Here is a 23,187-nt window from a genome sequence, read left to right as displayed (position 1 = left end):
ACAGATTTTATTCTAACAGATTTTATCAAATAGTTGTCTAATGTCCATGCTCCTCTTGTTCTTCTGAAAATATGTGATTCCATAAAATGGCAAATCATCTCATGTTGTCAACTGATTTTAGACTACTTACCTGACGGGGAAATTCTTGACTAACAAGCAGAAGGTTGCTGGTTCAAATCCCTGCTGGTACTATATTGGGCAGCAGCGATATAGGAAGATGCTGAAAGGCATCATCTCATACTGTGCAGGAGGAGGCAATGGTAAACCCCTCCTAAATTTTACCAAAGAAAATCACAGGGCTCTGTGGGCACCAGGAATCGAAATCGATTTGATGGCACACTTCACTTACCTGACAGCTTAAAGAAAAAATCCAATTGCATTTTTCAGCATTTCAATTGAGGCTGCAATATGAAGCATGCATACTTGATATTAAAGTCTCCTGATTTGTGTTTAGAATTGGCATGTGAGTGAATGCTGTGCTGAATGCGATGAGGTGTAATGTATGGCAGACACTGTCGGATCTGCAACCAGTTAGCTGTAACCTCTGACAGGAAAACCCTTTGATAAGGTGAACCTCTTTTGCAATAAATATGTTGTATTCATATGGGGTTTTTTCCTCAATTTTGAATTAATTAGATATTCGTATTCCTCTTGGGCCCCTACAAGGTAGCTTATAATAATATCTTGTAATTGAATTTTGCCTGGGTCACAAAGGGATTAGCCAGTTTGCCTTTCCCAATATTTAGAAGGAATTGTATTGGCTCTTAGAATTGTGTTAGCTCTTGGAAAAGTCAGCTAGCAGAGATTGCAACCAGTTACAGTAACCGAGGCAAAAGGTGCCCCCTTGTGGCACATTTCTGTATGATGTTAATATTTGTTGCAAAAGGACTAATAAAGTGTGCTGTCGAGTCAGAATCGACTCCTGACCACAGAGCGCTGTGGTTGTCTTTGGTAGAAAACAGGAGGGGTTTACCATTGCCATCTCCCTCACAGTATGAGACTAATACCCATACATAAAAGTGATGTTCATTGAATATGCTCATCAGCTAAAACTTTGCAACGGAAACCTTATTTACTTTCATTTCCACCTGATAGCCTTTCTGACAGGTATAAGTTAAAACTTCCTTGCAGACAAGACCTTTTACTACCCTGGCTGGCCCATGCAGTGTTGCACGAGCTGACCTGAGCAGTGGACCTGGCAAGATCCCAAGCCAGGAGGAATTCTTAATTGCCATCAAGAAGTGGCTAGTCCTGGCTGAGTTAAAATGCATGTTATTAACAGAAGGTGTTATAGGACATTTTTGTGTCACAAAATTCTAATTTTGTGTATGGCAGCAGGGTGTTAGCTGTGTGAGTGAGTGAAAGAGCAGGTGGGGAAGCAAAACAAATGTGTGCCTGCAGGCCTCGCAATAATCTTAATGCTTTCAATCTATTTATCTACTTTATTCAGATAAGGAAAGAAACAATTGAGCTTCTGGAGATGGAACTGATCAAACTGTGCAGAGAGGGCTCTGTGAAGTTGGGACTCTTCTAATTAAATACAACCTGTATAGCGGAATTCAACTCATCCTCCAGTCTGTACTTTTTATACTGCTATGAGAACTATTTTGCTGAGAGGTGTTATGTAGATATTATAAGTATTAACAATGCATTGCATTGCAGCTGGACAAGTTGAGGCGTTTCACTTTTTAAATGCCTGACAGATGTACGTGTTGGATTCTTTTTTCTAATAAAACAACCTTTTGCACATAGTTCTCTGTTTTTTGTTTTTTTTTGTGGGTCATATTATAATTAAAGGTGTATCAAAGTGTACTATCAGCATGGAAGGTAGTTATTTGGGTTCTGAAGAACCAACACGAGCTGGACCAAGGAATGTCTTTATGATGAAGACATTGGATTGTGCAGCCTGAGACTTTGGCTGCCTTCCAGGCACTCACTGCTAATTTGTGGTTCAAGGAACTAAGCAGTGAAACCAAGTTCAGGGTGCCTCGGGATTCACTTCTGGAAATATAAAAACAAACAAACATATTTCTGAGAAATATTTCTTCCTATAGTGCACAATTAATTTATAGAAATGTATTAGATGGATACTGTAATCCTATCCCCTGCTGCAGGTGTTGAGGTGCAATTAGAAACTGCAAACCAAGTGGGTCGAGGCTAGTCAGTAGGGATGTGCTTGAATCGTTTCGGCATCTCTTTGGAGAAGCACTGGAAGGATTTGGCCTCCTGCAGCCAAAATGTTTCAGCGCAGGGCGAGGGGTACTTTTAAAAGGAGGCAAGCAGTTCGTACCTGCTCCCCTGGTGACCTGCCTCCGCTGCCCCATCGCGGTACTGTCATTCATGAAATCTAACTTGGAAGCAGCAGCGGTGCTGCTGTCCCCTTTAAACTGCTGTGCCACACCGATGGCAAGCTGCTGCCAGCAGCCCTCTCATGGCGTGGGCATGAGCTGACACCGTGTGAGGGCTGCTGGGAGCAGCATCCCATTGGTGTGGCGCAGCAGTTTAGAGGGGACAGCAGAGCGGCTGCTGCTTTCAAGTTAGATTTCAAGAACAACAGTGCCGCGATGGGGCAGCGGAGGCAGGTCACCAGGGGAGCAGGTACGACCTGCCTGCCTCCTTTTAAAATACCCCACACCCTGCGCTGAAACATTTTGGCTGCAGAAGGCCGAATTGTTTCGGTGCTTCTCCTAAACGATTTGTGGTGACGGTGGCTCACCAGAGGAGTAGGTATGACCTGCCTGCCTCCTTTTAAAGGTATCTCTTCCCGCCCCCCACCCCCCCAGGATATGCACAAAGCATTTGTGGGGTCAGCACTAGTCCCTCTTACTGCTTTGCTGGCAAGCAGTTCTGCCCAGAGAATGCTGCAAGGTGCGTGTGTGTGTGTCCTGAACATCACTGACCACACCAAGAAAGAGTCCTATATCCCACTACTGGCAAATGAACAGCAGTGGTGGCTACCACTGTTCCCTCTAACAGAGATTCCCAGATGTTGTTCACTAAAACTCCCAGCATCCCTAGCTGCAGTGGCCTTTGGCTGGGGATCATGGGAGTTGTAGTCAACAACATCTGGGAATCCCTGTTAGAGGGAACACCGGTGGCTACTGCCCTGGTGCAGAAGAGGCCAGTTGGCTCCCCGTTAAAAGCAAGGGCATGGATCCCCTTATGCTGGCGGGGGAAGCTCTGCATATCTCACGCACTTTGCACTTCTCTCCTTTTCTGGGAAAACCTGGGGCTGGGGGTGGGGGGTTGCCTACTCTCTGTTGGCTTTGATCAGCTCTGTTTTTTAAAAAGTATCTTTGAAAGAAAAAGCAAAGTTATGTGTGTATGTTGTGTTTATTCATTCATTTATTGCATGTTTGCCCTGCCCTTTCTCCGAGGAGCTCAGGGTGGCATACAAGGTTATTCTACTTCCAGTTTGGCTTTTCAGCAGCCCAGCAAGGTTGGCTAGGCTAAGAGTGAGTGACTGGCCCAGCAGCATCACCCAGTGAGGAGCTTCATGACTGAGGGGGTGGCTTCAGCCTTGGCCTCCCTGGTTGGAGTCTGCTAGCCTTATCACTGTGCCATCCTGGCTCCCCAAACCATTCCAGAATTGCGTCAGACTGTGCTGTGTCAGCTCTCTGTGTCTTCATTCAACCACTTTCTGAAGGGCTTGACTCAAACATCAATTTGTGGTAAGCTAATGTCTCTCTCTTTGTTTCCCCCAGATTTTTCTTTGTATTCCCTCATCTGTCTCAGATGAAGGGAGAGTAATTGTTACACATAAACGAGTTCAGCATTGCCAATAACAAGCAGAGCACAAGCACATTTAAACCTTTCTTTAGAGCAGGGCTGCTCAACTTCGGCCCTCTTGCAGATGTTGGCCTACAACTCCCATAATCCCTAGCTATTGGCCACTGTGGCTGGGGATTGTGGGAGTTGTAGTCCAAAAACATCTGGAGGGCCTAAATTGAGCAGGCCTGCTTTAGAGGGAGGACACTGGGTGCACCTTTGGGGGTTGTAATTCATCCTAAAGGGAAGATAGAAGTTGGCAATGGGAACTTTTAAAAAGGTCATCCTCCAAGCTTGCTCCTTGTGTGGGGACTACTTGAGCCTCCTTGAGTATAGTCCAGCACTAACTTGTAACTATGACACACTGATGCACTCTAATGATTACATGTTGGCTGCTTTTAACACTTACCCATCTTTCTGCAGGCATAATTCTTAATTTGCAGCAATGTTGCATGCATTTGTTTAAGTGTTTTTCTGCTGATTGCCGTTTATCCCCTCTTTTTTATGCTGAGTACTTAAATATGCACATGTGTACGCACTAAAGTATTAATAATAATAGTTACAAGCACTAACTTGTATTAATAATAATAGTTACAAGCACTAACTTGTAACTATGACACACTGATGCACTCTAATGATTACATGTTGGCTGCTTTTAACACTTACCCATCTTTCTGCAGGCATAATTCTTAATTTGCAGCAATGTTGCATGCATTTGTTTAAGTGTTTTTCTGCTGATTGCCGTTTATTCCCTCTTTTTTATGCTGAGTACTTAAATATGCACATGTGTACGCACTCACAGGATCTGCCTCCACAGTTTTGTTTGTTTTTCTGTATAACTAATTGAAATGAAGCTGCTCTCCCTTCACCTCTCTCTGCCCCTTAGAGCTTGTGCTTCTGGGACTCTTCTCCAGTTCCTGTGCCTTCTACCACCACACCCTGCCCACCAACACACATTTTCTTGTGCCATATACGTGTGCGCATATGCATGACCCCCATGAAATGAAATGTCCTCTTCTCACAGCAACTGCACTGTTCATCAACATAAATGGATCTCTCGCCCCTCAACAGTTAGCATGTTCAGGAAGAGTCTGTGGTTTCACTGAAACAGAAATGATAGATGGGACTGCAGGGAGAAGCACAGGCTCTTTTGTCCTCCTGGATTGTGGTTATTATGGAACATTTTCAAGCTGCAAATCAGAAATTAACATAAGAACAGCCTTGCTAGATCAGGCACAAGGCCCATCTAGTCCAGCGTCCTGTTTCACACAGTGCCCCACCAGATGCCTCTAGGGAGTCCACAGGCAAGAGGTGAGGACACACCCTTTCTCCTGCTCTTGCTCCCCAGCAACTGGTATTTGGAGGCATCTGGCATCTGAGGCTGGAGGTGTCCTATAGCCACTAGACTAGTAGCCATTGATAGACCTATCCTTCATGAATTTGTCTAAGCCCCCTTTAAAGCCATCCAAGCTGGTGGCCATCACCATATCCCATGGCAAAGAATTCCATAGATTGATTATGCTCTCTGTGAAAAAGTATTTTCTCTTGTTGGTCCTAAATTTCCCAACCTTCAGTTTCATGGGGTGACCCCTAGTTCTAGTGTTGTGAGAGAGGGAGAAAAATTTCTTTCTGTCCACCCTCTCCACTCCATGCATAATTTTATACATGTCAATCATGTCTCCCCTTGGTCGCCTCTTTTCTAAACTAAAAAGCCTCAGGTACTGTAGTTTTGCCTCACAAGGAAGGTGCTCCAGACCCCTCTGTTGGGAGTTGTGATTCTTATCTCCCATTTAATTAGCAGAGCAGTAAAGAAGCTACCCACTACAGTTACAGATAGTTGCTGAGTTTAGTTGTTGCAGCTATTTATAGAAGACACATGGAGGTTCTTGTAGAACTAAATACTAAGTATTTATTGGTGAAGTACACTTTGGATAGGAAAGACCTAACCCTAATCTATAGAACTTCATAATGAATAGGTAGGGAGAGAGAGATGTTTCCATTTGCTCTCTAAGAGGAAAGAAAGGGATTCTGACTCAGCACAGGAAATACCTATAGAGTCATATCAGGGGTCATAGAGTAGAGACAGGTAGAACAGTTAGAGGGAGCCTCTTACTATCTCTACTCCCAATGCCCCTAGTGGTCATTAGGACAGATGATACGAAATGATGCACTGGAAGACCATCTCCAACACCCCTTCTCATTGCCTGTTGCACCAGCTCATGACTCCTATCTTCTCACGAAGCATCTGGAATCCATCTCTGGACAATGGCTTAGTTAATCCATCTGCCAGCATCTCTTCTGTTGGGCAGTACTCCAACTTGTCCACCCCTTTCTCTTGCAAGTCTTGAAACAGTGGTACTTTTTTGGAAGGGCGATATAGAAATCAAATAAATAAATAAATAAATAAATAAATTTATGGAAATATGCTTGGTTCAAGACATCATCTTCTCCATTTGGGAGATCTGGATACAACTTTGGTTATCCTCAAACATCACTGTGGGCTTTGATTCCTCAATCCCAAAGTCCGATAGTAGTTGGTGTATCCATACTACATCTTTGCACGCTTTGCTTGCAGAAATGTACTGTGCTTCTGTGGATGACTGCTTGTGGCTACTCCAGTTTATGGCTCCATTTGGCTTTGTAGCACTGTACATCTCTTTCTGCATCCTGCTTGACTCTGAAGACCCACATGCATCCCACGGTCTTTCTTCCAGCGGGTAGTTCCACAACTCTCCAAGTCTCGAAAGGGATCGATTTCCTGCATTGCTGCTTTTCTCCATTTTTCAGCTTCATCGGTTAGCAACTTTTCTATGTCATGCCAGGTAGTGGGTTCTTGCATCTCACCTTCTTTGGCCATGGGTGAGAGTCTTTTAGGTGGATCCCCTTTGTTGGGCCTCTGAGAGCACCTCAGTTCAGGTTGGGGTTGTGGAGCTCCTTCTGAATCTGGCACTGTCCCCTTCATTCATCATGCTGCCTGGACTTCAATTGAGCTAAGCATCATTAGCCCCAGAACTTTGTTAGAGCCAGTGCCAGAAAAATCACCCTGGAAGAGGAGAGCGTCTCTGAGGATTTTCCCTCATTGCTGGATTGCCATTGCCATTGCCCATGTGCAGCAGTGCATTTGTCCACCCCCCTGGCACCACATGCAGAACATGCTTCAGCTCTGTACCATTCATCGTAACTGCCACCATCTTATTACATTCTCTAAATTACTAGCATGGATCAATCCCGATTTCAAACATGAACTTACGATAAACAAGTGAAAAACAATAGGGGGCCCCTCTTTTTCGATTAGAATAACCACTAAGTTCTGATAATGTCTTGATGTTGAAGATGGAACTAGATATTCCATTCAAAGAGTGATGACAGCTTCCAGTTTGAGGACGTTATGCAATAAATCTCACTACAGTTTTGTTTTGGTTGGAATTGGGGGGAAATAATATGGTTTCAGATACAGCAATGCCTGGGGGTGGGGTGGGGGCGGGGGAAGAAGGTAAAAAACGTTTGCGTGCCGCAGTTTGCACAGCGCATTAACTATTTCCTGGAGGGGGGGTGAGTGTGTATGAGAGAGAGGGTTAGTTATGTCTGCACACACTGCCTTGATACTGCCACCCAGAACAAAACTATTTCCACTCACTGATTATCATGGCATTTAAATATCCTTTCCAAGGCCTTCACTGCAGCCCTACCAAGTGCTAGTCTGCAGCGTATTTCTTTACTGCTGGATCCTTTACTGTTGATCATCTGTTGATCCTAAAAGACAGAAGCTATCCAACACTTCAGTGTCTTCATTAGTATTTCTGAGGCTGGCTGCTGTACCTGTTGTCATTAGTTTAGTCGTAGTCCCATTTTTTCACTGTGCTCTTTGACTTTTATTACTACAACATAGGAACAGCCCTGCTGGATCAGGCCCATGGCCTGTCTAGTCCAGCATCCTGTTTCACACAGTGGCCCACAACTAGAGCTTGCAGATCATCCACAGTTTCTGCTATCAGAGTAGTGTTATCAGTGTAGCGCAGGTTATTGATGTTTCTTCCTCCAAATTTAAAACCGTGTTCATCTTCTTCCAATCCAGCTTCCCTTGGTATATGTTCAGCATATAAATTGAATAAATAAGGAGAAAGTATACAGCCTTGTCTTACTCTTTACCGATCTGGAACCAGTCTGCTTCACCATGTTCCATTGGACTGTGGCTTCCTGTCCTGTGTATAGGATTTTCATGAGAAAAATGAGATGTTCCAGGACACCCATTTCCTAAGGATATTCCACAATTTGATATGGTTGATGCAATTGGAGTCTTTTTTTGTAGTCAATGAAGGACATATTGACTTCTTTTTGGTGTTCTTTGGCCTGTTCAATTATCCAGCATGCATCAGCAATAATGTCCCTTGTTCCTTGGCCTTTTCTGAAACCAGCTTGAACATCTAGCATTTCCCTTTCCATGTAGGTCTCTGATCTGCGTTGGATGATCCTGAGCATTATTTTGCTGGCAAGTGAAATTAAGGATATTGTGCAATGGTTTGCACAATCTGTTAAGTCTCCTTTCTTTAGTATTGGTATGTACACTGATTTCTTCCAATCCGTTGGCCACTGTGTCATTCTCCAAATTTGCTGGCATAGTTTGGTTAGTGCCTTGACTGATTCTTCTTCTGTTGCCTAACATATTTCTACAGCTATTCCATCAATTCCTGTAGCCTTCCAACTTGGTAATGACCAGATTGCTGATCTAACTTCATTTTCCCATACTAGAGGTTCTTGCAAGTAGGGGATATCTTCTTGAGTATCTTGGATGTTGATGTCCCTGCTGTACAGATTTTCAGTATACTCCTTCCATCTCTGTCTGATCTTCTCTGAATCAGTTACTATATGTCCTTTGGCATCCCTTAACATCCCAGTTCATGGTTGGAACCTCCTTCTGAGTTCGAAGATCTTTTGGGAAACTTTCCTTGTTTTTCCATGTCTATTTCCGTCCTCAAGGTCTTTACAGATGTCATTGCAGTACTGCTCCTTGTCTCTTCTAACAGCTTACTGAAATTCCCTATTAAGTTCCTTCATGAGGTCTTTATCTTTCTTGACTTTGGCTTCCCTCCTCTTCTTGGCAATTTCTGCCATCTGTTCTGACATCCATTTTGCTTTCTTCTGTTTCTTGGTCTTTGACCGTCTCTTTTCACATTCGTCTTTAACAACTTCTTTGATTTCATTCCACAGTTCCTCTGGTTCCCTTTCAACAAGGTTCAGTACTTCAAAGCGGTTCCTGATGTTTTCCTTGAAAAGGGTGGGTACATTCTCAAGATCATATCGTGGAAGCTGGATACCTTTGTTTTTCTGCTTTAGCTTGACTTGGAACTTGCACATGAGTGGTTTGTGATCTATTCCATAGTTGCCCCTCACACCCAGCCACATCTTTGCTGTTATAACTGAGCTCTTCCACCTCTTTGCACCAATAATGTAATCAATTTGATTTCTGTGTACTCCATCTAGTGATGTCCATGTGTGTAGGCGCCGCTTTGGCTGTTTGAAGAATATGTTATCAATGAAGAGATCATTGGCTTGGCAGAAACTAATAAGTTGTTCTCCTGCTTCATTTCTGTTTCTTAGACCACACAGTCCGACCATGTTTTCTTCCTTACATATTAATGACAGACAACTTGTTACGGACAGACAAAGGATATGTTGGGGTTGTTTGAGTTGTAGATGTAATGGCAAACCCTCTTCTTCGTGGTCTTTGTCTTTGTTCCACTGCTGTCTCTGTTCAAAGAGTTGTTCATGGTTCTTAATCAAAGAAGATAGCAAGACAAAAGAGAGAAGCATGTACCCCACACAGGCAACAATGGCTCTATTATTCCACATTCAGCTTTCTTGAAAAGTGGCTTACCTTCTGGCCAAAATCTAATTTGCTGTAGCTATGGATAACACCAGATAAACAGTTACTCAAGGTTTATTTTCCATGAGTTTTTTCTTCAAACAATTCTCAGCCCTGCTAGACACCTCCCTTAACCTGCATTTGCTTTATTAGTGAATCATGTTGCCACAACCATAGTTGTTTGAAAGTACCTCTCAGTCTTTGTGCACATTCAAAAAGAAGTTACAAGTTCAGTTCTTGTGGCTCTCCCACCAAAGAAATGCACAGAGATAATCTTAGGAGGCCCTCAGGGTACCCCTTCCATCTGAGGTGAGGTGGTGGTGACTGAAGGAGAGGGTCTTCTCGGGTGTCGTAACCCATCTAGGGAACACACTTTTTGCTTGAGATATTTTTATGCTGCTGCTTCAATGACTGAATATTAATCAGGATTTACATTCAATATTTGTTGACTTTAGTATTTTTTAAATTATGTATGTATTATCTTTTTAAAAAAATATGAACTATCCTGAAAATAATACTTATTCAAGAATAGGTATACAAATTTATTAAAAATGATCAAGCTTGGTGATAACTCATTCTGCTTGAGAGTTTTCTGGTAATCTTTAGTATGTGTATAACTAAGAAGACTATCAGAGAATCAGTGACATTAATTCATGATAATTTTCTGCATACAAAGACTACTGCTCTTCCTGTTTTTCTTTACAGAAACTCCATATATGTTGCTCACCTTTTTAAATATCCTTGTAATGTAGAATATACCATTGTGCATTTTCATGTACTAGGGAATTGTCTTTTATTTCTGAGGCCAGTACCAGAATGTGTGAACCCAATAAACGTAGAGCAAAATGGCTGCTGCTTTGTGAGGGGGTGATTGATTTAACTGTAGCATCTTGAGAGCAACAACTATTACTCAATCAATTTACCCTCTTTTTCTGTTTTCTTTTCCTATGATAGTTACAACACAGCCAAATCAGCCCCTGTAACTGAGTCCTATCTGTTTCAAGGCAGCTTTGGAATGTGTGTGGGGCTAAATCCTTCACTGAGTGTAGTTCAATGGACTACAGTGCTGCTTGGACTTAAAGAGCACCTAGCAGGATTTTCAACCAGCTGTCCCTCTACAAGGGACCCATCATTTAAAAGTAGTAATACCTACCACGTTTATTTTCAAAGCCCTGTGGAATAAAAGAGGAGAGTTATAATGAGTCTTGTGCAGAAAGTGGCAACTGATATTATCTAGCGGCTGTAATTCTGATTAAAGTACATTGGCAGAAGGATGGCATAAGCTGGCTAAAGGTGATCAGGATATTGATGCACAGAGTGGGGAATCACTGCAGATAGATCAAGTTAATAAGTAATCCCATCAGGAAGTTACAAAGGTTTTTTAAAATACTACATACTGTATTACCAACAGATAGGAAAGTGCCACCCTACCAAAGTCATGAATCATTCTCCAGCAGTATCAACATGAACAAAAACAGCACCATAGCACCAGAACGTCCTTCAAGGTGCCCCGACAATACAGCATTTAAGCAACAGAAACTCCCTGCTTGGAAGCCCCAGCTCACTCCTCTGCCTGTCCTCTTCAGCTTCTTTGCCATTGGTCTCTTCTGCCTTGCTGTGGGAATTGCACTTACACTGGCTTCAACAAGCGTACGGGAAACAGAGGTTGGTTTCAGTTGTGTGTTGGAATGCACTAGCTCAAGTGTGGGTGGATTACCCTGCCTTGTGGAGATACAGCTGTCATATGTAGAGAAACTGATTGTATCTGTGTGTAAAAAAAACACTCTGCACTCAGAATACGGAAATTTGTTTTCATATCATATCTTGCTTTCATATTTGATATTAAACAATTCTTCCTTACCTTTTTTTTGTTTCCAATGTCAATGCTCCCTTGAGCTATAGAGATTAATATATCCACTAGCGTTCTTGAGTAAGTAATTCTTAAATCAAGTTGTCTACATGCACGAGCAACAAATCTGTGGAGGAGAACTGCCATCTTGTGCAAATCTTCTCTGAGATGATATTGTATGAATTAAATCAGTTGTATGCGTAAGCGAGTAAGTAAATCATCTGAAGCAGCTCATAAATAGATTCTGCCTCCTTCTGGAAAAGCCAGGAGAGCAAGACCTCCCTGTTCATCCATCCATCATTCCACCTGAGCAGAGGTGCTCTTACCCCTGGACTTCAGGGCTGAAGACCAGGGCCCCCACATCCCCTGGGGGCCCCCAAATCCTCTTTAGTCTGTCCTGGGTGGTGTGGTTTGTACCCTCAAGAACCTACGCGTGAAAAAAATTCACTTGCAGCAGGGGGGCCTCCAAAAGCCTTTAGGTCCAGGCTCCAAAATTACCTAGGTGCACCACAGCACCGGAAGTTGCTGAAGAGACTGCAGGTGACTCCTTGAGTTGTATTTTTGTTAATCTTGTTTGTAAGCCACTCGGTAGAAAGGCAGAGTACACATTTTTATAATAAAATAAACAACTGAATTGTTTTGGGCAAGTCTCTGAGCCTCAGTTTTCCATCTGTGAAATGGGAATAATGACTTACTTCACAGAGGTTGATAGCAAAACAAATCCTTTTTACAGACGTTAAAAGTGGCATCTAATTCAGCTGTGATAGCTACAGCCATGGAAATCTGCTTGGGTTTAGGGCTAAAGTGTGTGTGTGTGTGTGTGTGTGTGTGAGAGAGAGAGAGAGAGAGAGAGAGAGAGAGAGAGAGCGCACACACAAGTGGGTGGGGGGAGGGAGCTTTAAGATAAAGAGCTGTGCCGTGTCCTGATCTGGATCAGACTACAGTAGGGGGAGAAAGGGGCTTTAAGCCTTGGCCCCTGCCTCAGTCCCAATCTGGAATCAGGGCCCCCATGGGTACTAGTTACTCCAGCAGGAAAGCTTCTTGGACTGAAGCACTTCTCGGCATGCCATCATTGCTTGGCTTCATGCACTGAGGACTCCAGTTGAAAGGCCACGTGTGGCTGGCCTAAGCTACTGTCATACTTTCTCATCTCCGTGAAATTTGCTGAGGCCAAATGATCTCGGGATCCTTTCCATTTGGAATCTCCTTTCTGATGGATGATCAACTTTTAAGCCTAATCAACTTTGTTCATTTCACTGTTTCACAGATCAGCTATTCCGAGGTATGTTCGCATTGTTCAGAGTTACGTCAGAACTCCTCAAATTGGGAGAAAGAATGCCACTGTGTCACCAACTTTACGCTACAGAACAGCATGCAAGTAGGTGATTGTGGGAAAGTGATAATGTTAATAGGCATTGCTTAGAAAGCATGAAAGCACATGAATATTTTGGGAAGAAAATGGGCAACATTGTCCACCATAGTGCAAATATTTTTAAAACTTAGTAAATTTTGTATTAAAATGTTTCAGGATAACAAACTGAATTTGAAACATTAAAAATAAAATATCCAAGGTCTATGTTACAATATTAATGAAGTTCAGTCATGTCAAGGAAATTGTGGTCTCATTTATTTCAATGGGAGAGTGTTAAACCCATGCTCAACTCCCTAGCTGAAATTGGTGGGATTCAAAGTGCTTAAATTTGGCTGGATCATAGCCTATATTCTGTGTGGTACCTAGGAACATAGGAAGCTGCCATATACTGAGTCAGACCATTGGTCTATCTAGCTCAGTATTGTCTGCACAGACTGGCAGTGGCTTCTTCAATGTTACAGGCAGGAATTTCTCTCAGCCCTATCTTGGAGAAGCCAGGGAGGGAACTTGAAACCTGCTCTTCCCAGACTGGCTCCATCCGAGGGGAATTTCTTACAGTGCTCACATGTGGTCTCCCATTCAAATGCAACCAGGGTGGACTCTGCTTAGCTAATGGGACAAGTCATGCTTGCTACCACAAGACCAGCTTCACCTAGAATGCTATTGGCATGAACTGTATTTTAAATAGTGGTAGAAGTAGAAAATGCAGCAGTGGTTTGTATGTCTAGCATGCTTGCTCTCGTTCTCTCGTGACTGGGGCTGTTGGTTCAGTTAACTCATAGGTGCTGAGTTCCATATGCCTCTCAAGGCTTTATCACACTGTTTCACATATGCAAGAGTCCTCAAGTGATAAAAAGCATGTATGAACTAGCCCTTAGATGTATGTAGATCTTGGAAAACATCCACAGGTTAGATTCACAATGGGAGAAGACCCATTTTCATTGTTTAGCCTTAGCTCTCCAGCAAGCAAGCTAGGGATGTCTCACTCTTGCTGTGGCCCCAGATTGCTAAGTTTCATCTCTCAAGATTGTTCAAGGCGTTAGCTGCCACACATATCTGGGAAATCTAAACGTTTGTATCACTTTATCTTTACTTTTTTCAGAGCTTTGCTAGTCCTTCATTCTGGTATGCTTTTCCTTTTTTCCTTTTAGGGTGATGTTTTTATGTACTATGGATTGTACAACTTTTATCAGAATCACCGTCGGTATGTTCATTCTCGAAGTGATGCACAATTATTGGGCCAGGATGCAAATGTAAGATTGCCCGAAATTTCCTTGGTATTTATTATGTTTTCATTATATGTTACTAGAAAGGAACTGGGCTCCGTTAAAGATTTCTTGTCAGGAGTTTATCATGTACAATATGATGAGTAAGGATGGAAATGTAATTTTTTATTTATATTTCTATACCACCCCATCTAACAGCTCTAGGCAGTTTACAATAATGAATAAATTGTTTATTTTGGTGATGCCACCCTGTTTATGGAATAGCCTCCCCAGTAAGGCTTGACTGGCACTTGCACTTTGTTCTTTTGCATGCCAGGTGTTCACTCAGACTTTTTAAATTGGATTTTCAAAAACTTTTAGAAATGGATTGTTTTGTATTTTGTTGTTTTGTGTTGTGATTTGTTATGTTTTATGTATTTTTTTGGATTTTTTTTAATGTTGTGTTGTGAGCCACTCAGAGAACAATTTGTTATGGGGTAGCTAACAAATAAAGTTGTTTATTATTATTTATCATTAATAGAGGTATAATGGTTTGAACTAATGCTGCACAACAAAATGCCACACAACAAAATGCTCTTCCTGATAAGGGACAACAGACCCCTGTCCCACTGTTGACTTTTTCATAATCAGGAAAAAAGATGCTCCCGACCCCACAAATTAAGGATTTTTTACCTGACTGCTTCATTATTGTTTTACTGTAAGAAACCTTGTGTGTCATAGAAACCTTTTTCTATGAAAAGGTTTTCATAAGAAACCTTGTGTGTCATAGGAACAGTAGAGAACATGATGCATAATTTGTATGACAGACAGTCAAATGCTCCTAATTTATCCCTGCCTTTCATCCCTGTAACTTTGAGTTCATGATTTCATTTTACCTCTCAGTGCCTGAGTTTTCCAGTCTATAAAGTACATAAGGCCTACCTAATACATGGAATTTCAATATACTGTATAAAAGTAGTGGAATGTGATGTGGTTTTAAAATCAACCAGACATGAATAGAATGGAAACTGTCCGGAACTGCCCCAAATAAGGCTTCCTATATTTTGAGGAAGATGTTCAATATCTACTTTGTAGCTAATTTCCCAGTAGAATCTGGACCAGAATATTGCTTTATAACCCCAACACACACACACACACACACACACACACACACACTTACTTTACTATAAAGTGTGTGGTAGCCCTACCATATTTCACTTGTATCCATTGGCATTCTGAACTCTAGCCTGGCTTGTTAAACAGAAATATCCCTTTAGCCCACATCTTGTACCAAATGCTGTTTACAAATGTTGCTACCACCATCCTGTACTTAAATCACTAAACCTTCATGTCCAGAAAGACATGACACTCCTAATTGTCTTGTGATTTTGAATTTAGATTGAGAACAGTAACTGTGCACCTTTCACAACTTACAAAAATGGCACACCCATGGCTCCGTGTGGTGCAGTGGCAAACAGCATGTTCAATGGTGAGTGCCACCTGTGACTGATGTTTGCCTGAATATGTATCAGCTCAAATATTCCTTCTAACGTCAACATTCCATTTACACATACTTTTATTGTTCCTGATTCACTTCTATTCTGGTGAAGCATAACTGATATGCGCCAGTATTTCAAAATGTGGGAAAAGGACCTGGCGGAACCGTATTCCTGTTCCAACTCACACTATGGCTGCTTTACAGAATCTGGAAATATTGTGTTCATAATGGGGCAGTGGAATATCATATAGGCAACATCTTATTTAATTTTAATTATAAAATATTATGCATTACATTTCTGCCAAAGCATACAACAAAAACACACACGCACTCCTATTCATACATCTCCAAACTTAAACAATCAACATTTAGATTACATTAAAATGGGGAAAGAAAAACATGTTGAGAGCACATCTGACCTTAAACTCCATGCTCAGCTATGAAGCTTGACTGGGTGACTTGGGTCTCCTCCTCTCTCCCTCTGACCTGCTTCAGAGGAGTTGTTAGAATAAAATGGCGCTGAGGGAGAAACCATATGTGCCACCCTGAGCATCTTAGAAGAAAAGAGGCAACATGATAGAGGTGTATGAAATTATGCATGGAGCAGAGAGAGTGGACAGAGAGAAATTGTCACTTGACCCAGGGGTCATCCCATGAAACTGAAGGTGGGGAATTTCAGGACCGACAAAAGGAAGTACTTTTTCACACAGTGTGTAATTAATCTATGGAATTCTCTGCCATGGGATATGGTGATGGCCACTAGCTTGGATGGACTTAAAAGGGGCTTAGACAGGTCTATCAATAGCTATTAGTCTGGTGGCTGTAGGCCACTTCCAGACTCAAAGGAAAGATGCCTTTAACTACCAGATGCAGGGGAGCAACAGCAAAAGAGGGCATGCCCTCACCTCCTGCCTGTGGGCTTCTCAGAGCTATCTGTTGGGCCATTGCATGAAACAGGATGCTGGACTGGAAGGGCCTTGGGCCTGATTCAGCAGGGCTGTTCTTACATTCTTAATGACAGAATAAATACAATACAACAAAATCAAGTTTAGAAACGTGTCAATACAAGGAAAATGTGCTATGCAATAAACATCTACCTTCAGTGTCTGAGGGATGCTCTTGTTCAGGTAACATCAATAACAGCAGTAGTTCCCTTCCTGTGTCATGCACAGATGCTTAACATATGGGGGAAAAGGTAATTTTCACGTCTCATTTTCTTTCTTCCTTTCTCCCCCCCCCCGCCACCTCTTTAGCATGCCATGTGAGCATTTCTTAAAATGCTAGTTATTCACTTGGCCTAAGACATTGCTTCTGATTTCCACACAGATACATTATATCTTACTTACTACCCTAATTCTACAATGGCTATCCAAGTTCCACTACTGAAACAGGGGAATACCTGGTGGACAGATAAAAATGTGAAATTTCGAAACCCAACATCACAAAATTTGTCTTCTGCATTTGCTGGTAAGAATTATCACACTGGTTTCTTAGCTTAAAGACGGTTCTTCAGTTATGAAATACAGCCTGCAAACAATCTGGTTGAAGGTGTCCCCCCACTCCCCACCCCGGACTATACATAGTGGCCAAGACAAAATTAGCCTAATATTCCTGGAAGTAAGCAAGCATCCTTACCTGGGGAATAATCCTCATTGACACCCCACCCCCGTGAAACTCACTTCCAAGAATACTAGGAATACCTTCCTAATAAGGAATGACCTATAAGCTTTATATGGTACTTCTGGTATAGTACTGTACCAGATTTCATGCTTTTACAGAATGTACAGAATATTTTTGCTAAGCTGCAGTAGTAGCAACAATACAACCCTTCATCTGCTATTGTGTGTGTTGCCTGGAACAGAGGCTTCAGTAGTAGAGGATCCAGGGCAATGGCCTAAACTGACAGCATCCATCAATCTACACTTGCATGTGTTGAATTTTATCCATCATTGTTGCCTATTCATTCTGTCTGAAAGGCCCTTGTCTGCTAAAGATTTCACTATCCTGAATAATTATCATATGTAAACCTGGCTACCTTTCTCCATTTCTCACTTTCACAATTTATGCTGAACTATTTTAAGTTTAGATTACTATGAGAAATATTGCGGGATTCATTAATGACCACTGCTTCATTTTTGAAGGGAGAGATGCCAAAAGACAGACACTCCACTTTCCAACAGAAGTTCTCAAAGCTGCTGGTGACTCCAGCTAGTAATCATACCTGCTCCAATCTGCCCATCACTGCCCCATCATCTTCATGGCACATGCTGTTGAGCCACTCTCCCATGCATCTCTGTGTTTACACAGGGCAATGCTAAATGCACAGAGAGTTCTTCCATGTGATTTAGAATCTTGGCTGGATGGGTTTCAAATCCTGTGGATAAATTCTGTTTTCAGTGCTAACCCATGCAATCAAATGCTGAATGTGGCAGGGGGGATATGGCTAGCTATTAAGGATGTGAACAGAACTGGCTCCCTTTGAGCCAATGGTGGGGTGGGGGTGGCTTTAAGGGTGGGGGAGGGTACACTTCTGCCCCCTGTTGTGCTCCCCCCTGCTGCACTTCCCCTTCTGGTGCTTTGTGTATAAATAGTTTGACAGGATGGCAGCATACCTCCTTGTCTCCCTGTTGTTTTCCTGACCAGAAGTGCTCTGTGTGTGTGTGTGTGTTGTGGGCGCATGCGAGCACGTCACACACACATGGCATGCACCCGTGACGTGCAACCACCCACAAAGCAGGAAAAAAATGGGATAGCAAGGAGGTACACTGCTGCCCTGCCAAACCCCCGCCCCAGTGTTCGAACCAGTTTGAATGCGGGGGTTCCGAACCTGTTCGGTGTTCTAAGAATAGAATCCTAAACAGGTTTGTGCACATCCCTTCTAGCTATCATGCTCCCCCTCCCCTCTCCATGCGCTCAGTGAACACAGGGAGGGTAACTGCAGAACAGGGCTAGTGACTTGATTGGAACCAGGTTCCAGTCCTAGAAGCACATTGGTAAGTTTCCTGACTCTGACCTCAACATTACATACTTCCCAGGAAGTATAAGTCCCGTTGCTTGAGCTTCTTAGGCTTGCTTCTGATAAACCTGCATAGGATTGAGCTATAAGATATAAATTAACGGATAGCTTAACTGTAGCCTCCATCTTTCCTCCTAGGGACAGCAAGACCCCCTTACTGGCAGAAACCAGTGTACTTATTGGATGAGGGAAATGAAGAGAACAATGGTTACATAAATGATGATTTCATTATCTGGATGAGAGTTGCAGCGTTTCCTGAATTCAAGAACCTTTACCGTCGTATTAGCCGTACCAAGGAGTTTGCAGATGGGCTCCCAGCAGGTCTTTATGGCCTACATGTCTCCTATAGTATCCTTTCTCTGTTTAGTGTTTGCAAAAGTCACTTTCTAGCTACCAACAGCAGAGCATGATCTAGAACACCCACAATATTAGTTGCAAGGGAGCAACAGCAGGAGAGAGGGCATGCACATACCTCTTGCCTGTGGGCTCCCCAGAGGCATCTGGTGGGCCGCGGTGTGAAACAGAATGCTGGACTAGATGGACCTTGTGCCTGATCCAGCAGGGCTGTTCTTATGTATGTTCTTATGCAGATTTTTATAGACTAGTGGCTTCCAACCAGGGTTCCTCCAGATGTTGCTGAACTACAACGCTACAATAAATTGTAGCTGGGAATGATTGGAGTTGTAGTTCAGCAACATCTGGAGGAACCCTGGTTGGAAAGCACTGTTGTAGACCATAGTAAAAAAAATATGCAACTATCATGTTTCTTGGTAGGCAGATTTAAGTTATAGCTAACTTCTGAAAAACATTTGCTTGCCTTCTGGCTGGAGGAAACATTTAGAAGGACCTTCCTTTATGTAGCTTGTAAAAACTAAGAAGGTTAGTAGAAGGCTTCACCAAATATGAATGTAACCACACTGGCTTTCATGTGGAGTAACAACGAAGTCCGACCCCACAGTGTACCGGGAGTCCAGAACAAAGAAATTGAAATGTATTAAAAATGCATTTCTTTTATATATGCCTTTTGCATCTGAGGTGTTCCAATTTAGCTAAAGTTAGAGAAACCTAACCTGAACCCATGGATTTCAATGAGATTTAATCATGACTTACCTTTATTTGGACAGAGATAAAGGTGTTTCATTATGTCATCATTCCTAAAACAGTTTTCCACATTAAAGATTTCCACTGGGCAAATCAAATTCTGCTGTAACTTTCTTACAGCAAATAGACACAAAACAAAGCATTTTATTACAACCTACTGTCATGGGAAAGCAGAGGGAAATGGAGGCAAGGGGTGGTGTTTCTACAGGTTTTCTGGCATTGTATAGGCAGGGACACCCTTCCTTGCAGACCTTGCCCCCCCCCTCATTCCTTCCAGGGTGGGTGTGGAAGAGTGGTGGGCCGCCTCTAGCCCATGTGGTGCTGCACCGCCGCTGGCCTGCCCATGCCGCCTGTGCCATGCTGGAGGCACCTGGCTGGTGTGCACAGGCAGCCTCCTCTGCCAGGAGATACTGGCTGCCTTGGTCTGGCTTTACGATGGGCTACAAAGTGACTCCTCTCCTTCAGTGCCCCTTGGCCACTTCTTCCTGTGCTGCTGCCATTGCTTCTTCTTGCTGCCTGCTGCTCTCCCTCAGCCACTTCCTGCATGCTTTTGTCCCTCACCTCCTTTCTGTTCTCTCACCCTCTCCTGCTTGCCAGTGGAGGCCAAGCACAAGTTGCATCATGCTACCATGCCTGCATGCACTTCTGTGGCTGCCATGATATTTCTTTGCATCAGGCATGAAGGCGGCCATGGGATGGGGGGGAAGGAACACTGTGGTGGCAGGAACCAGCCCCAGTGAGACCGAGTTCTCCCGGGGTGCCTACACACCAAGGTAGTATCCAAATCCAACCCCCTGCCCCACCATCACCTGGTCTCTTCTTGTACTTCCCATCTGCCCTTACTCACTCTTTTTTCCTGTTCTTTCTGTCTTTCCTTGGTTTCCTCATTTCCTTTCCTTTTTCTGTCTCCTCTTGATTTTACCCCTTCTGTCTCCTGTATGGCATATTCTGTTATAAAAAGTAGTGCATTCAGCTAATTTAAGTGGCAGGACTGTCCATGCAAAAGGTGGTATGTGCAGGTCAATGGGAAGTATATTCTTTATAATTGCTTCTAAAAATAAAAATACAATTTTTTTCCAGCTTTCCCTGAGCATATTTTGGTGTTTAAAAAATAGTGCATTGTAGTTTATCTTGCAGGCGGCGGCAGGAGGCCTGTAGATCCAGGCTCCAAAATCACCTAGGTCCACCTCTGCACATTATGTATGAATTACACATACTTTCCCAAACTTTTTTTAAAAAGAGACACATTTAGGTATTTTATTATCTTCACAATGGTGCACAGATCAGGAAGATAAAGAGTTGGATATACATGATGACTTTTTATGTTATCAGAGGTGCAAAGTGGACTGTGCTTTAATCAAGTGGATGAATGCTATGTCCTTCATGATAGTGTGAAGCAGATAGCAACATGAATGCACACACACCAAAAACACCCCAAAGACACAACACACAACTCTGTCTGGAACTCCTTAAAGCAGAGGTTCTCCAACTTGGGTCCCCAGATGTTGTTGGACTACCATCATGGCCAAAGGCCATTGTGGCTGAAGAAGAATGGAGTTGTAATCCAACATCTGGGCACCCAAGCTGGAGAACCCTTGCCTTAAAGCAAGGCTGCTCAACTTCGGCCCTCCTGGAGATGCTGGCCTACAACACCCATAATCCCTGGCTATTGGCCACTGTGGCTGGAAATTATGGGAGTTGTAGTCTGAAAACAGCGGGGGGGGGGGGCTTACGTTGAGCAGGCCTGCAAAGTATCTTTGTACATTTATCTGTATGTTCCAAAGTGTTAATGAGACTTAACATTATCCTATCAGATTTTCCAGTTTCAAAGTTCAAAGGGAGAAAGCAGATGATCTTATCAACAGTGGCATGGAGTGGAGGAAGAAACCTCTTTCTAGGAATAGCTTATATTGTTAGTGGTGCAGTGATTTTTCTAGCAGGTTGTGTCATTACAGCAGTTCACTTGAATGTCAAGAAGAAGAAAAGTTAACAGAATTGTTTCATTAACTAGATAGAAGTTTTTAAGAGCAAGCTCTTTGGAATCTGGATACCATTCTTCTAGCTTATTACCCTGACTACAAGGACACATGCTAAAACAGTTAAGGGCTAAGATCAGTTGGCTAAAGGCAGAGGAGGACAAGTTGTATCACTGTGGTAAACAATTGTTAGCTGCCCCATAACAACAACAACAAATACATAATAATAATAATAATAATAATAATAATAACAACAACAACAACAACAACAACAACAACAACAACAACAATACACCAGATATCACTGTAGTCGAGAAGAAAGAAAAACAAGTCAAAATAATCGACATAGGAATACCAGGGGATAGCAGAATAGAAGAAAAAGAAATAGAAAAAAATCACCAAATACAAAGATCTACAAATTGAAAATGAAAGGCTGTGGCAGAAAAAGACCAAAATAATCCCAGTGGTAATTGGCGCCCTGGGTGCAGTCCCAAAAGACCTTGAAGAGCACCTCAACACCATAGGGGCCACAGAAATCACCATCAGCTAATTCCAAAAAGCAGCTTTACTGGGAACAGCCTATATTCTGCTACAATATCTATAACAACTGACAATAAAATTCAGCCATCCCAGGTCCTTGGGAAGGACTCGATGTCTGAATAAAACAAACCAGTCAATAACACCTGTCTGACTGTGTAAACAAGAAATAATAATAATAATAGATCACCATCAGCCAATTACAAAAAGCAGCTTTACTGGGAACAGCCTATATTTTGCGACGATATCTATAATAACAATATTGATATTAAAATTCAGCCATCCCAGGACCTTGGGAAGGACTTCATGTCTGGATAAAACAAACCAGTCAATAACACCTGTCTGACTGTGTAAACAACAAATAAATAAATAAATTTTCTTAGCCACCCCATAACAAATTGTTATTTAGGCGGCTCACAGCACAGCATTAAAACATTAAATAAAAACACATAACACATTAAATCACAGCAGAGCAGAAAGTAGCGGGGGATACAAAATACAATACAAAACAATTTTAAAAATCAAAATTTAAAAGGCTTGAGTGGACAAAAAGTTATTTACCTGGCATCTAAAAGAACAAAGTGATGAAGCCAGGCAAACCTCACTGGAGGCTATTCCATAAATGGGGTGCCACCACTGAAAATGCCCTCTCCCTACTAACCACCCATCTCACCTCATTTGGCGGGACCCTCGGAGCAGGGCCTTTGAAGAAGATCTTAAGGTCTGGTCAGGAGGGACATATGGGGTGAAGAGCTCATACTCGTATAGTATACCAATACTATATTGGTATATACAGTAGAATCAAGTCCCCCTCTGGTGTCTTCTCTTTAAAATCTTTTTTTTTTAATTTAATATTTTTAAACATTTTATAACAATTTATATTTTGCAACAACATACCCAAATTGCCCCTACCCCGCCCCCCCCCAAAGAAAGAAGAGCAAACTGCACAATTCCCTCAGGAGTGGGGCTTAGCCATGGTGGTCCCGATCTATAAAAGAGGCA

The 23,187-nt window shown here is 42.5% G+C and overlaps 2 protein-coding genes across 13 annotated transcripts in view; both read left to right on the top strand.

Annotated features, from left to right (window-relative positions):
- The window catches only part of CMSS1 (cms1 ribosomal small subunit homolog), a 308,145-nt gene extending 306,394 nt beyond the window's left edge, over nt 1–1,751 (top strand). For all 12 annotated transcript variants that reach the window (XM_053308853.1, XM_053308845.1, XM_053308846.1 and 9 more), the window contains one exon: nt 1,451–1,751. In XM_053308853.1, the coding sequence (XP_053164828.1) occupies nt 1,451–1,534 (84 nt within the window). In that variant the 3' untranslated portion in view covers nt 1,535–1,751. The remainder of the gene's footprint in view (nt 1–1,450) is intronic.
- Nucleotides 1,752–11,095: 9,344 nt separating this feature from the next.
- LOC128350480 (cell cycle control protein 50C-like) lies at nt 11,096–22,536 on the top strand. The gene is made up of 7 exons (XM_053308903.1): nt 11,096–11,296; nt 12,748–12,858; nt 14,004–14,105; nt 15,456–15,546; nt 16,882–17,022; nt 18,710–18,919; nt 21,487–22,536. The coding sequence occupies exons 1-7, from the start codon at nt 11,096–11,098 to the stop codon at nt 21,660–21,662; spliced, it is 1,032 nt and encodes a 343-aa protein (XP_053164878.1). The 3' UTR covers nt 21,663–22,536.
- Nucleotides 22,537–23,187: the final 651 nt, after the last annotated feature.

This window comes from Hemicordylus capensis, chromosome 3 (assembly GCF_027244095.1).
Source record: "Hemicordylus capensis ecotype Gifberg chromosome 3, rHemCap1.1.pri, whole genome shotgun sequence".
Taxonomy (NCBI): Eukaryota; Metazoa; Chordata; class Lepidosauria; order Squamata; family Cordylidae; genus Hemicordylus; species Hemicordylus capensis.
Note: the sequence above shows the minus strand (reverse complement) of the source record. Positions and strands in the feature narration are given on the sequence as shown.